General features: G+C 37.3%; 2 protein-coding genes across 2 annotated transcripts; both read right to left on the minus strand.

Annotated features, from left to right (window-relative positions):
• Window positions 1-1,916: 1,916 nt before the first annotated feature.
• LOC145795340 (uncharacterized) lies at window positions 1,917-12,546 on the minus strand. Its single transcript, XM_082879457.1, has 10 exons — window positions 12,386-12,546; window positions 6,889-7,174; window positions 6,762-6,791; window positions 6,422-6,672; window positions 6,139-6,345; window positions 5,970-6,059; window positions 5,786-5,872; window positions 5,349-5,690; window positions 5,165-5,248; window positions 1,917-2,161 (listed from the first exon to the last, which is right to left on the minus strand). Exons 2-10 carry the CDS (start codon window positions 7,166-7,168, stop codon window positions 2,147-2,149), a joined length of 1,386 nt encoding a protein of 461 aa, XP_082735583.1. The 5' UTR covers window positions 7,169-7,174; window positions 12,386-12,546; the 3' UTR covers window positions 1,917-2,146.
• Window positions 7,851-9,032, minus strand: LOC145795341 (uncharacterized). Its single transcript, XM_082879458.1, has 2 exons — window positions 8,257-9,032; window positions 7,851-8,168 (listed from the first exon to the last, which is right to left on the minus strand). The coding sequence occupies exons 1-2, from the start codon at window positions 9,030-9,032 to the stop codon at window positions 8,057-8,059; spliced, it is 888 nt and encodes a 295-aa protein (XP_082735584.1). The 3' UTR covers window positions 7,851-8,056.
• Window positions 12,547-13,731: the final 1,185 nt, after the last annotated feature.

The following is a 13,731-nucleotide window of genomic DNA, read 5'->3' on the forward strand; positions in this document are numbered from 1 at the left end:
TTGGGACTATTGATCGAAAATTTGGTGAGATTGGAAAGAATTTGTTGATTAATTTGTTGAGTTTATTGATTGTTGTTTGTAAAGTTTTCTTCAGGTATGTTGAATTATTGTTGATTTGTTTATGAACTCGCAGTAAAAGAACTTGTAGAGTTTCCTTTCATACTTTATTTTTTTTATTACTAATACTCTGTTTAAGAAGACAATAAAGTGTTACTTTGGTAATCAATAACATATTATTGTGAAACAGAGTAAAATGTTACTATTTATGTCAATTTCGACAGGAATTTTTATTTTAAATATTTTTTACGAATTTCATAATCAATAATTCAACAAATGTTGACGGTAATTTGGTAATCAATAGTTTCATAATTTTTTTTTTTGATAGATGTTGATAAGAAGATTCTGAAAATATTAATTTTGTTAAAAATTGACAACTAAATCAAAAGTTATATTATTTTAAAATTTAAAATATTAAAAAATTACTCACTACGAATATTTTGGTAATAGTAATATGTGCTGTACTTTTCAAAGAAAACTTATTATACTTATTGTTAATGCATTAAAATTTTATTATGAGAAAATTTTGACCAAATATAAAATTATAAGAATTAAAATGAAATTTAAATTATATTATAAAAATGAAAAATGTAATTACCCCTATGTTGTAATATCATATAATTGGAGATATAAGATGATGAAAAAAACAAAAACAACTGGCCATATATGAGAGTGAGAGTGAGAGAGACTAGTCAGTTTTTCAAAATTATATTATTAGCCTGCTAATTTATGAATATTTCTATGATGTCCATAGAATGACCCCTTTTAAAATTTTAAAAATTCTTTAAAAATTTACAAAAATAAAAAAATAAAAATAAATAAAGGTTTGATCTTTTTAAGATAATAAATTTTTAATTTTTAATTTTTTCAATTTAAACTAAAGTCTTTTGATTTATTTTCAATCTAAACCATTCACCTGTTTTCGTTAGGTTAAAGGAAAAATGATATTTTAATTGTTAAACTCAATGGAAAATAATATTTTGGATATTTTTTATACACTTACTTTGAATTTAATGATTATTTTTTTATTTTTTAGTTTCACTTAACGAAAATAAGTTGATAGTTTAGATTGAAAATAAATAAAAAAATTAGAGTTTAAATTAACAAAATTAAAAATTCAAAGTTTATTATTTTATAAGAATCAAATCTTGAGTTTTTTTATTTTTTTAATTTTTTTCCAAAATTTTTTGATTCACCTTTTAATTCATGACTATTCTTACAAATTTTATGATGACTTTCACTTATTTTACATATTATGTAACAGAATCAATATATTAGTAGCACTACAAAAAAACTTGTTTTTTGCGACGGTACACGGCCGTCGCAAATGCCCAGAAGCCCGTCGCTAATGTCTTTTGCGACGGTAATTTGGCTTTTTGCGACGGTAAGGGGGGGTCGCGACAGACGGGGTTGCAAAAGACCTTTGGCGACGGTATGTACCGTCGCCATTAGTTTCTGCGACGGTATGCCAAGTTTTTTGCGACGCCATTTGTCCCGTCGCAAATAATGGTGGAAAAATCACTTTTCGCGACGGCACGTAATTACCGTCGCTAAAAGTGATTTTTTGAGACGGGAAAATTACCGTCGTTAAAGGCTCTGGCATCATATAAGTATTGGCGACGGCATGGTTTACCGTCGCTAAAGGTGTCCTGTACATTCAGTAAGGCAGCTTTTGCGACTGTGTTGGTACCGTCGCAAAAGCCTATTACTGGTTTTTGCGACGGGTTCTTCTCCCGTCTCAAAAAATAAAAAAAAAATAAAAAACCCTGTTGATAAATTAATAAAAAAATTAAAATAACCTGTATTAGATAAAAAATTGAAAAATTACAGAATAATATAAATACGTACATAAACAAAAATTGACAAATAATGAAAATTAATAATATTGTTCAATTCATAGCAATACAGAAATAAAAATTCAGAACAATAACGTCGCATAATACATACATAATGTTGCTCCCAAATTTAAATAACATAAATCAAAATCAAAATCAAAATCAAAAGTTTTCGTCTTCATTCGTTCGTGGGTTACAAAAACAAAAATTAGTCATAATCTTGATACGCCCGCATTCCAGAAAAAAGCCAACTGCTACTCAGGAAATATCTGAAAAAAACAAGATAAAAATAATTAAAAACCATATAATGTGTTAATATTTTAATTATAGAAAAATATAAAAAAAAATTGATTACAATATAATTAGAAAGATAGTTTAGTAAATAATTTTGACAAACCGAAATCCGGCTCTAACTCCCAAACCGGGAACCCGATTCGAGCCCCGTCTTCTCCCACAAGTCTCTCGTGCCTAGGCGGTCGTGTGTGCCAAGTTTCGTGCTAAACCGACGCCATTTGGTGATTTTGGGGCGTTAACGCCTCGAATTCAAGTTTCTTAAGGAAGTTGTTTACCTAAAGTGAAATCCGGCTCTAACTCCCAAACCGGGAAGCCGATTCGAGCCCCGTCTTCTCCCACAAGTCTCTCGTGCCTAGGCGGTCGTGTGTGCCAAGTTTCGTGCTAAACCGACGCCGTTTGGTGATTTTGGGGCGTTAACGCCTCGAATTCAAGTTTCTTAAGGAAGTTGTTTGCCTAAAGTGAAATCCGACTCTAACTCCCAAGCCGGGAACCCGATTCGAGCCCCGTCTTCTCCCACAAGTCTCTCGTGCCTAGGCGGTCGTGTGTGCCAAGTTTCGTGCTAAACCTACGCCGTTTGGTGATTTTGGGGCGTTAACGCCTCGAATTCAAGTTTCTTAAGGAAGTTGTTTGCCTAAAGTGAAATCCGGCTCTAACTCCCAAGCCGGGAACCCGATTCGAGCCCCGTCTTCTCCCACAAGTCTCTCGTGCCTAGGCGGTCGTGTGTGCCAAGTTTCGTGCTAAACCGACGCCGTTTGGTGATTTTGGGGCGTTAACGCCTCGAATTCAAGTTTCTTAAGGAAGTTGTTTACCTAAAGTGAAATCCGGCTCTAACTCCCAAACCGGGAAGCCGATTCGAGCCCCGTCTTCTCCCACAAGTCTCTCGTGCCTAGGCGGTCGTGTGTGCCAAGTTTCGTGCTAAACCGACGCCGTTTGGTGATTTTGGGGCGTTAACGCCTCGAATTCAAGTTTCTTAAGGAAGTTGTTTGCCTAAAGTGAAATCCGACTCTAACTCCCAAGCCGGGAACCCGATTCGAGCCCCGTCTTCTCCCACAAGTCTCTCGTGCCTAGGCGGTCGTGTGTGCCAAGTTTCGTGCTAAACCGACGCCGTTTGGTGATTTTGGGGCGTTAACGCCTCGAATTCAAGTTTCTTAAGGAAGTTGTTTGCCTAAAGTGAAATCCGACTCTAACTCCCAAGCCGGGAACCCGATTCGAGCCCCGTCTTCTCCCACAAGTCTCTCGTGCCTAGGCGGTCGTGTGTGCCAAGTTTCGTGCTAAACCGACGCCGTTTGGTGATTTTGGGGCGTTAACGCCTCGAATTCAAGTTTCTTAAGGAAGTTGTTTGCCTAAAGTGAAATCCGGCTCTAACTCCCAAGCCGGGAACCCGATTCGAGCCCCGTCTTCTCCCACAAGTCTCTCGTGCCTAGGCGGTCGTGTGTGCCAAGTTTCGTGCTAAACCGACGCCGTTTGGTGATTTTGGGGCGTTAACGCCTCGAATTCAAGTTTCTTAAGGAAGTTGTTTACCTAAAGTGAAATCCGGCTCTAACTCCCAAACCGGGAAGCCGATTCGAGCCCCGTCTTCTCCCACAAGTCTCTCGTGCCTAGGCGGTCGTGTGTGCCAAGTTTCGTGCTAAACCGACGCCGTTTGGTGATTTTGGGGCGTTAACGCCTCGAATTCAAGTTTCTTAAGGAAGTTGTTTGCCTAAAGTGAAATCCGACTCTAACTCCCAAGCCGGGAACCCGATTCGAGCCCCGTCTTCTCCCACAAGTCTCTCGTGCCTAGGCGGTCGTGTGTGCCAAGTTTCGTGCTAAACCGACGCCGTTTGGTGATTTTGGGGCGTTAACGCCTCGAATTCAAGTTTCTTAAGGAAGTTGTTTGCCTAAAGTGAAATCCGACTCTAACTCCCAAGCCGGGAACCCGATTCGAGCCCCGTCTTCTCCCACAAGTCTCTCGTGCCTAGGCGGTCGTGTGTGCCAAGTTTCGTGCTAAACCGACGCCGTTTGGTGATTTTGGGGCGTTAACGCCTCGAATTCAAGTTTCTTAAGGAAGTTGTTTGCCTAAAGTGAAATCCGGCTCTAACTCCCAAGCCGGGAACCCGATTCGAGCCCCGTCTTCTCCCACAAGTCTCTCGTGCCTAGGCGGTCGTGTGTGCCAAGTTTCGTGCTAAACCGACGCCGTTTGGTGATTTTGGGGCGTTAACGCCTCGAATTCAAGTTTCTTAAGGAAGTTGTTTACCTAAAGTGAAATCCGGCTCTAACTCCCAAACCGGGAAGCCGATTCGAGCCCCGTCTTCTCCCACAAGTCTCTCGTGCCTAGGCGGTCGTGTGTGCCAAGTTTCGTGCTAAACCGACGCCGTTTGGTGATTTTGGGGCGTTAACGCCTCGAATTCAAGTTTCTTAAGGAAGTTGTTTGCCTAAAGTGAAATCCGACTCTAACTCCCAAGCCGGGAACCCGATTCGAGCCCCGTCTTCTCCCACAAGTCTCTCGTGCCTAGGCGGTCGTGTGTGCCAAGTTTCGTGCTAAACCGACGCCGTTTGGTGATTTTGGGGCGTTAACGCCTCGAATTCAAGTTTCTTAAGGAAGTTGTTTGCCTAATGTGAAATCCGGCTCTAACTCCCAAGCCGGGAACCCGATTCGAGCCCCGTCTTCTCCCACAAGTCTCTCGTGCCTAGGCGGTCGTGTGTGCCAAGTTTCGTGCTAAACCGACGCCGTTTGGTGATTTTGGGGCGTTAACGCCTCGAATTCAAGTTTCTTAAGGAAGTTGTTTACCTAAAGTGAAATCCGGCTCTAACTCCCAAACCGGGAACCCGATTCGAGCCCCGTCTTCTCCCACAAGTCTCTCGTGCCTAGGCGGTCGTGTGTGCCAAGTTTTGTGCTAAACCGACGCCGTTTGCTGATTTTGGGGCGTTAACGCCTCGAATTCAAGTTTCTGAAACACAAAGATGTATTTTAGCTTAGAATGCAAAGATAAATTGTATACCTGATCTTCTGGTGGTGGTGTATATGGATTCTCGTCTTCTGCAGATTCCCTAAATGCCCGGTGGCCACTCGATGCATCAGGAACCTATGTTAGTCAGTGCATAATGTGTTAATCATATTCGAATTTCATACATAATCTTGAGTGAAAATTGAACTATCAAACAATTGTGATGTTTATATGGAACCTGTCTGTTGGGATCCACACTCGCCCCCTGTGACACAAGGGCCATCATCTCAGCTCTCATCTGCTGCAAATGTGTAGAGAACTCTGCTCGCAGCTCCTCCCTCAACTCATCCCTTAGCTCAGCACGAACCTGCTGCGTGATCTGATCAATAGTCGATGGATGGGGTGTTGACTGTGATGGCCCAGCACCATCCTTATACACCACTCTGCGAGGCACGATTCTCCCGTATGTGCGACAATATCCATGTCTGTCATGACCTATCAACTCATGGAAAATGGCATTCCTAGCCTCCAAAGTCCGACCATCCTCAGGTAGCATAGAGAGTTGACGCTTAAACTCATCCTGTATTGAATAAGACACACAAGTATACGCGAAATTAAGATGGTTGACACACAAAAAATAAACTTTAAATACAATCAAAGGTGTTTGGAAACTACCAAGGTCTGGATAACCTCTGGGTCATCTACTCTACGTGTCATAAGCCAAACATTCATCTTATCAGTAGACTCCCCCTTACTGGTCATCTAAATTTTTTTTTAGAAATATGAAAATTAGAATCCAAATAATTTGCAAATATACAATGTTTATTTATATAGAAAAATAAAACAATAAAATGTAAACCTCATGCCGTATCTGAGAGAAAGTAGTACGCCCTGTGGTATGAGCTATGCCGCGAGCTCGCCGATTTTTAGCGTTCCTACTTGCAATTTTCTATAACAAGTTCAACAAATGTAAGTATGTAAATATGATTTGTATGTTTACATATCATAAATATAACGTAATTGTATACCTCAGCATCGGAAGTACGCCAATACTCTACAAGTTGTTCCCACTGGCTTGGCACAACGTTCATAGGAACATCATCCTTCAGATTAGGATCAGAGCTTCTAGGCTTGAAATACTTAGCCTTAAGCTTGTTCTTGTGATCCTTCCATATGCTGTTGCAGTTTTTCATGCAGATTGGCTTGTACTCCTCTGGACATATATTCAAATTGTCCTATAAAACACAAAGTTTAAGGCTAAGTATAACACAAATTTGGAATTCGAATTTGTGGACAAAAATATACTTTTACCTTCACATCCTTCCAGATAGCATCAACAATATCATCAGGCACACTGTTCCAGTCAACAAAAGTAAGAGGAACAATGTTACCATTCCGAACAATAATGCCAAGTTGAGTAGTTAACTTGGCCACGTTATCTCCTATTGGGCAGTAATTTCCATCAAATTGTATGTGCAGCTTTTTACCAGTACCCCACTCTTTAATGCCCTTGGCACATCCTCTACCACGCCTAGTCGAGGTCGATGAAGAACTAACATGACCTGCGATATACAATAATAATAAACAATATGCAATGGTAACAACCAAATGCAAATTTAAATAATGTGAATACAAATCATATCAAATAAACCTGATGTGGGCTGTGAAGAAGTCGAAGGGTCTGCAAAATACAATGAGAATAAACAAGTTATATATAATGAGCATAAATAAATGTATGTGTAAATAATTTTCATGCAACTCAAAGCAAATTTAAATACCTGCGGATGGCTCATAAGCTGATGATGATAGCTGCTGTGGTGCCATTGATGGTGGACGCACCGATGGTAGGCGTGGAGGCCGAGTACATGGTAGCTGCTGTGGTGCCACTGATGGTGGTCGATACGGTGGTAATGGCCCCTCAGATGCTGGTGGCACTAATGGCCCCTCCGATGCTGGCCGATGTGATGCCTCCTCTAATGGTGGTGCTACTGATGTCCTGTTATGTAGCACATCAGACATCATGCGCCGGGGATGATCAGGCTTCCTCTTCCTTCCCATAATAATCTTCAAGCAATATAACATTAATTGACATTAGAAACATAGACAATGGTTTGTCATCAACTATAATATGACATGATTTGAACTAATACAATTACAAAGACAAAGTAAATTAAGAAATTGATGATTAACTACAACCTTGGCCTTAATTGAATTACTAATGTTGATTACATATCAGCCTATTTGAACATCAACTGTTTCCCCTTCTGCGGCTTCCCTCACCCAACCAACTTCTTCATCACGAAGCATTATATTTTCTTCCAATTGTTGGCTCATGTATGGCTCGATTTGTGGATCAGTTGAACTCATATCAAATAAACCTCTTTGAGACATCTTCACCACGACTTGCCAGTCTGGTTGTAACGGGTCTGCAACATACCAAACTTGCTCTGCTTGGGACGCCAAGATGAAAGGTTCATTGGTAATTCGATCATCTCGGTACAACAAATGATTGAAGTTCACCAACGTGAAATTGAAGACATCTTCTTTCTTTCCGTGAATGTTGTCAATCCAATCACACTTAAACAACACATGTTTCTTCTCATTGGAATATCGAATCTCAACAATATCTGTCAATTGTCCATAATAGTACACAGACCCCAGACGAGGATTCTTGTCTTTTCGACTAGCATAACTTATGGTATCTGCCTTCAAAGCTACACCACAATTTTGTGTGGCTCGACGATCATCCATGGCCTTTACTCGATACCGAAACCCATTCAGTATATACCCGTTGAACCTCCTTGCCAGGTTATGAGGACCATTTGCCAATAGAATAAGCTCTTCAGAAAGTATGACATCAGTAGTCCTTCGCAAAGTTTGGACCTATTTAACACGAAATGTAAAATTTAAAATGTAGATCGACTTAAGTAACTAGAATCTATAGAGTTAAATACATACATGTTCCTTGAACCAAATGTGAAAAGTTTCAAAATGTTCACGCCGAAGTTGATGATCGTCGACACGAGGCATTTTGAGCTTAAGTACTTCAAGGTGTTTGCTGTGTAGATTGAAATTTTAGCCATACAAAAATTTTAGTTGAAAATTCAATAAACATAATAAAATATTGAGTGAGTGACTTAACCTACTTTATGAATGGTTGAACCGCGCTTGTATTGCATAAGATGTACCGATGAGCTTGTACCCAAGAAGTATTATCAAGATAAAAGCTTGTGTTTTCACCAGTAGCATGACCCAAATTATCAGCACCACTATAGTTCCTCACGGGTCGACTAGATTTGGTTTCCACATCACTGAGATATTGTGCACAAAAATTCATGCATTCTTCCATAAGATATCCTTTAGCAATTGATCCTTCAGGACGAGCTCTATTACGCACGTATTGCTTCAAAGTAAGAAGATACCTCTCAATTGGATACATCCATCGAAACTGAATCGCTCCACCCAATAACGCTTCATCAGCTAGATGTATAGGCAAGTGCTCCATTATATCAAAAAAACTCGGAGGAAATATTTTCTCTAGATGACAAAGTGTTACAGCGATACGATCTTTAATGTATTGCAAATCCGTCGCACGATTCACTTTCGAACACAATTGTCTAAAGAAATTGCTCAATTCAATCAAGGGTTCAATTACATTCTTCGGTAACGATCTGCGAATAGCCAATGGAATAAGTTGTTGCATCAGAATATGACTATCGTGGCTCTTAAGACCCCCAATGCTTCTATCATGTAAGCGCACACGACGTGATATATTGGATGAATACCCGTCGGGAACTCTTACTTCCTTCAACACTTTCAAGAACAAATCTTTCTCATCCTTGGTCATCGTGAATTGTGCTGGTGGTAAATAGGCTTTATTCGACCCTCTTAACTGCAAATGTAGGGGTTTTCTAATATTCATATCTTGTAAATCACGCCGAGCATTAACACCATCCTTCGATTTTCCTGCAACCCCTAATATTGTCCACAACACATTGTCACAAACATTCTTCTCTATATGCATCACATCGAGGTTGTGTCTTATTAGATTGTGCTCCCAATATGGCAATTCATAAAAGATACTCTTTTTCTTCCAACTATGGGTGCGATGTCCAGCTTTCTCCTTCTCTACCTGTCTCCTATGCCTCTCCTTAAGGTCATCCCTATTGTATTGGGTTAAAATACCCTCAGATTCTAATTGTAGCAACATCTCAGTTCCAGACAACAATTTTGGTTTGAGTCTGACTTCCCGACTACCATCAAATGATACTTTATCCTTCCGGAATTTATGGCCAGTAGGTAAAAATCTGCGATGACCCAAGTATGATTGTTTCCTACTATGCTTCAACCAACACGATGTAGTTTCCTTATTGCAACAAGGACATGCATATTCTCCTTTAGTGCTCCATCCTGACAAGTTTGCGTATGCAGGAAAATCACTAATTGTCCACAGTAAAGCTGCATGCATTTGAAACATTTGATTTGTTGATGCATCAAATGTTGACACACCCTCATTCCATAGTTCTTTCAACTCCTCAATCAACGGTTGCATATAAACATCAATCTTGTCACCAGGTCCTTTCGGGCCGTCAATAAGCACAGATAAAATTAGAAATGGTTGCTTCATGCACATCCATGGCGGCAAGTTGTATGGAATGAGCACAACAGGCCAAGTGCTATGAACTATGTTCATCGTCCTGAATGGGTTAAAACCATCAGATGCTAAGCCAAGCCTTACACTTCGGCAATCATTACTAAAGTCAATATTCCGACGGTCAAAATCTTTCCATGCAAGGGAGTCAGCAGGATGCCTGAAGACACCATCATCAGTTCGTTCCTCTGCATGCCATCTCATTAACTTGGCCCTCTTGGATGACATAAACAACCTCTGCAACCTTGACTTTAAAGGAAAATACCTCATCTGTTTTGCAGCTACTTGTTTGCCACCTGTGTTAGGACCATTTGAACCACCATCACCATTTGATTTCCATCTAGAACTGTTGCATATGACACATTTATCAAGATTGGCGTCCTCGTTTCGAAACAACATGCAACTGTTGGGACATGCATCCCACGTCTCATACGTGAAGCCCAAATCTGTTGTGACCTTTTGAGCTTTATAATATGAGTCCGGGAGTTTCACACCCAACGGAAACGCCTCATTCAATAACTCAAGCAACATGTCAACAGACTTGTCCGTCCACTGATTAAGCACCTTCAAATGTAGAAGTCGAACAATGAATGACAAAGATGTGAACTTCTGACAACCCGGATACAATTCACTTTGTGCATCTTGAAGAAGTTTGAAATACTTTGCAGTCTCTGCATTTGGACCGAGCTGGGGTTCAGATGCACGGGGATCAGGCCCCTGTGGTTCATCACCCTCAACACTTGTACCGACATGTGGATTTCCCATAGCCCCTTGTATCATTCCAATCATATCATCTCCAATGTCTAAATTAGCTAATGTTTCATTCTCTCGATTACTATGCAGAGATATGTAAGATTCCCCATGATTAATCCAATGTTTGTATTTTTTAAAAAAACCATTCAAAATCAGATGCTCCCGTACACCATCTCGTACAAAATAGTATCGATTCTCACACTTCCTACACGGACAACTGATCATCGAACCTTCAACCCTATTGGTGTAGGCAAACACAAGGAATTCATCAATCCCATTAATGTATTCACTCGACATCCTATTTGGCAAATCAATCCAACTCTTATCCATCATCTGTACACATCCACAAGAATATCTCACCAAAGTAACTCTAAATATAATACCTACACATAAATATTCACTCGACATCCTATTTGGCAAATTAACAAAATGTCTAAAATTCCTATTTAAGAGCATATGATTTGGAAAAAATAAAAAAATAAAAAACTTGAAGGATTGAATGGTAAAATTGATAATTTATGGATGAAATAGAAAAAAAAAATTGATAATTTAAACTTAAAGGATTAGAGCATATGATTAGAGCATATGATTTTGACAAACTATTTCTAATTAGAGCATATGATTTTGACAAACTATTTCTAATTAGACAAACTATATATATATGCATATAATTTTTACTGATTTTGACAAACTATTTCTAATTAGAGCATATGATTTGGAAAAAATAAAAAAATAAAAAACTTGAAGGATTTAATGGTAAAATTGATAATTTATGGATGAAATAGAAAAAAAAAATGATAATTTAAACTTAAAGGATTAGAGCATATGATTAGAGCATATGATTTTGACAAACTATTTCTAATTAGAGCATATGATTTTGACAAACTATTTCTAATTAGACAAACTATATATATATGCATATAATTTTTACTGATTTTGACAAACTATTTCTAATTAGAGCATATGATTTGGAAAAAATAAAAAAATAAAAAACTTGAAGGATTGAATGGTAAAATTGATAATTTATGGATGAAATAGAAAAAAAAAATGATAATTTAAACTTAAAGGATTAGAGCATATGATTAGAGCATATGATTTTGACAAACTATTTCTAATTAGAGCATATGATTTTGACAAACTATTTCTAATTAGACAAACTATATATATATGCATATAATTTTTACTGATTTTGACAAACTATTTCTAATTAGAGCATATGATTTGGAAAAAATAAAAAAATAAAAAACTTGAACGATTGTCAGATTTATATATTTAGACAGATTTATATATATATATATATATAGACAGATTTATATATATATAGACAGATTTATATATATATATATAACAGATTTATATATATATAAAAATAACAGATTTATAACAGATTTATATATATATAACAGATTTATATATATATAAAAATAACAGATATATATATATAAAAACTTGAAAAAAAATAAAAATAAAAAACAGATTTATATATATATATAGACAGATTTATATATATATATATATATAACAGATTTATATATATAGATTTCAGATAAACAGATTTATATATATATATATAGACAGATTTCAGATTTATATATATATATATATAGATTTATATACATTTCAGATTTATATATATATATATATATAGATTTATATACATTTCAGATATATATATATATATATATAGATTTATATACATTTCAGATTTATATATATATATAGATTTATATACATTTCAGATATATATATATATAGATTTATATAGATTTATATACATTGCATATATATATATATATAGACAGATTCATATATATATATACACAGACCGAGAGAGAGAGAGAGAGAGAGAGAGAGAGAGAGAGAGAGCATACGCAGAGGGAGAGAGGGTCGTCGCCGGAGCACCACTCTTGTCGCCGGAGCCGTCGCCGCCGCACCACCGCTGTCTTCCTCGTGGGCCGTTTGGGAAATTTGGGGGTGAAGTTAGGGATTTGGTGAGGAGGATCGAGCGGGAGGCAGAAGGAAAAAGGGAGGGTTTTTTTTTTGGACTTTTTGCGACGGTATGATGTACACCGTCGCAAATAGAACGAAAAACGGTGCCGTTTGCATTAATCCTTTTTTGCGACGGAAATTTGCCGTCGCAAATGATATATGCCGTCTCAAAAAAAAGGTTTTTTGCGACGGTTTTATTTACCGTCGCTAATACTTCCCCATTTCCGACGCCTCCGCTTAGTTTCATTACCGACGGGTCAGTACCGTCGCTAAAGGCTATTATTTGCGACAGTAGAAGTTACCGTCGCAAAAAACGGTTTTTTGCGACGGGGGGCGCGGCGTCGCTAAAAACCCGTCGTTTTTGCTATATTTTCCTGTAGTGTAGATTTTTTTCAATCATATAAATTATGTAAATTAATGAAATATGTTAAAATCACAATCTAATATTATATAGTTAAAAAATTCTATGAAATTGATAGAAACCAGCAGTACTAATGGTTCATTTATGAAAACCGTCTATAAAAAGTCAGTGCACATATGATAGGGTAAGCAATATTCAAAATACTAAAATCTATCTTTTTAATATCATTTTTAGATTTATTATTCTACTCCAAGTTAGCTAATTTAATCATGGTCGGAGAGGTTTTTCAACTAATTACTATTCGACAATTTTCACTGTATTTAAGTAGATTAAATTCTGTTGTGTACTAAACAATAACTAGAATATAAAGAAATAAAGGAAATGAGAGAATTTGTTTGATTACAAAAATCAAACTAGAAATAAAACAAAAATAAATAAAAACAGATTTTATTTTGTTACAAAAACAAAATTAAAATCTGATTTAAATAAATAAATAAAACAGAATAATAAATTAAACAACTTACTTGATTAATTTCTTTGAATAAATATCTGATCAAGTCCAGTGTTTGACACTATGTCTTTAAGACAGATTCGTCCTCTCCACGGTGCTTTCAGAATTTGGACGTCTATGTCCCAGGATAAAATGATCTACTACAAATAATAGCAGCACTACAAATTGTTTGTTTTACGAACACACTAAGTGTTTACACTCTTTCTTACAAGAAAATAATGCAACAAAATGAAGAATGAATTTGCAGAGCTCTTAAGGACGAAAATAATGAATTTTCGAAATTATAAACATCGAATGAGGGTTGTCCTATTTATAGATGTAATGGTGGCAGCAGATTTTGAATTCAAACAGATTTG

Source organism: Camellia sinensis, chromosome 7 (assembly GCF_055761805.1).
Source record: "Camellia sinensis isolate YWXY chromosome 7, ASM5576180v1, whole genome shotgun sequence".
Classification (NCBI taxonomy): Eukaryota; Viridiplantae; Streptophyta; class Magnoliopsida; order Ericales; family Theaceae; genus Camellia; species Camellia sinensis.

Excerpts from the sequence above, each read along its gene's own strand:
- LOC145795340 (XM_082879457.1), bottom strand. The coding sequence starts at position 7,168 with ATGGGAAGGAAGAGGAAGCCTGATCATCCCCGGCGCATGATGTCTGAT. Across the intron at positions 6,673-6,761 it reads TTCTTCACAGCCCACATCAG|GTCATGTTAGTTCTTCATCG; the intron begins GTTTATTTGATA and ends TGTATATCGCAG. Across the intron at positions 5,249-5,348 it reads GTGTGGATCCCAACAGACAG|GTTCCTGATGCATCGAGTGG; the intron begins GTTCCATATAAA and ends TGACTAACATAG.
- LOC145795341 (XM_082879458.1), bottom strand. The coding sequence starts at position 9,032 with ATGAATATTAGAAAACCCCTACATTTGCAGTTAAGAGGGTCGAATAAA. Across the intron at positions 8,169-8,256 it reads GCGGTTCAACCATTCATAAA|CAAACACCTTGAAGTACTTA; the intron begins GTAGGTTAAGTC and ends CAATCTACACAG.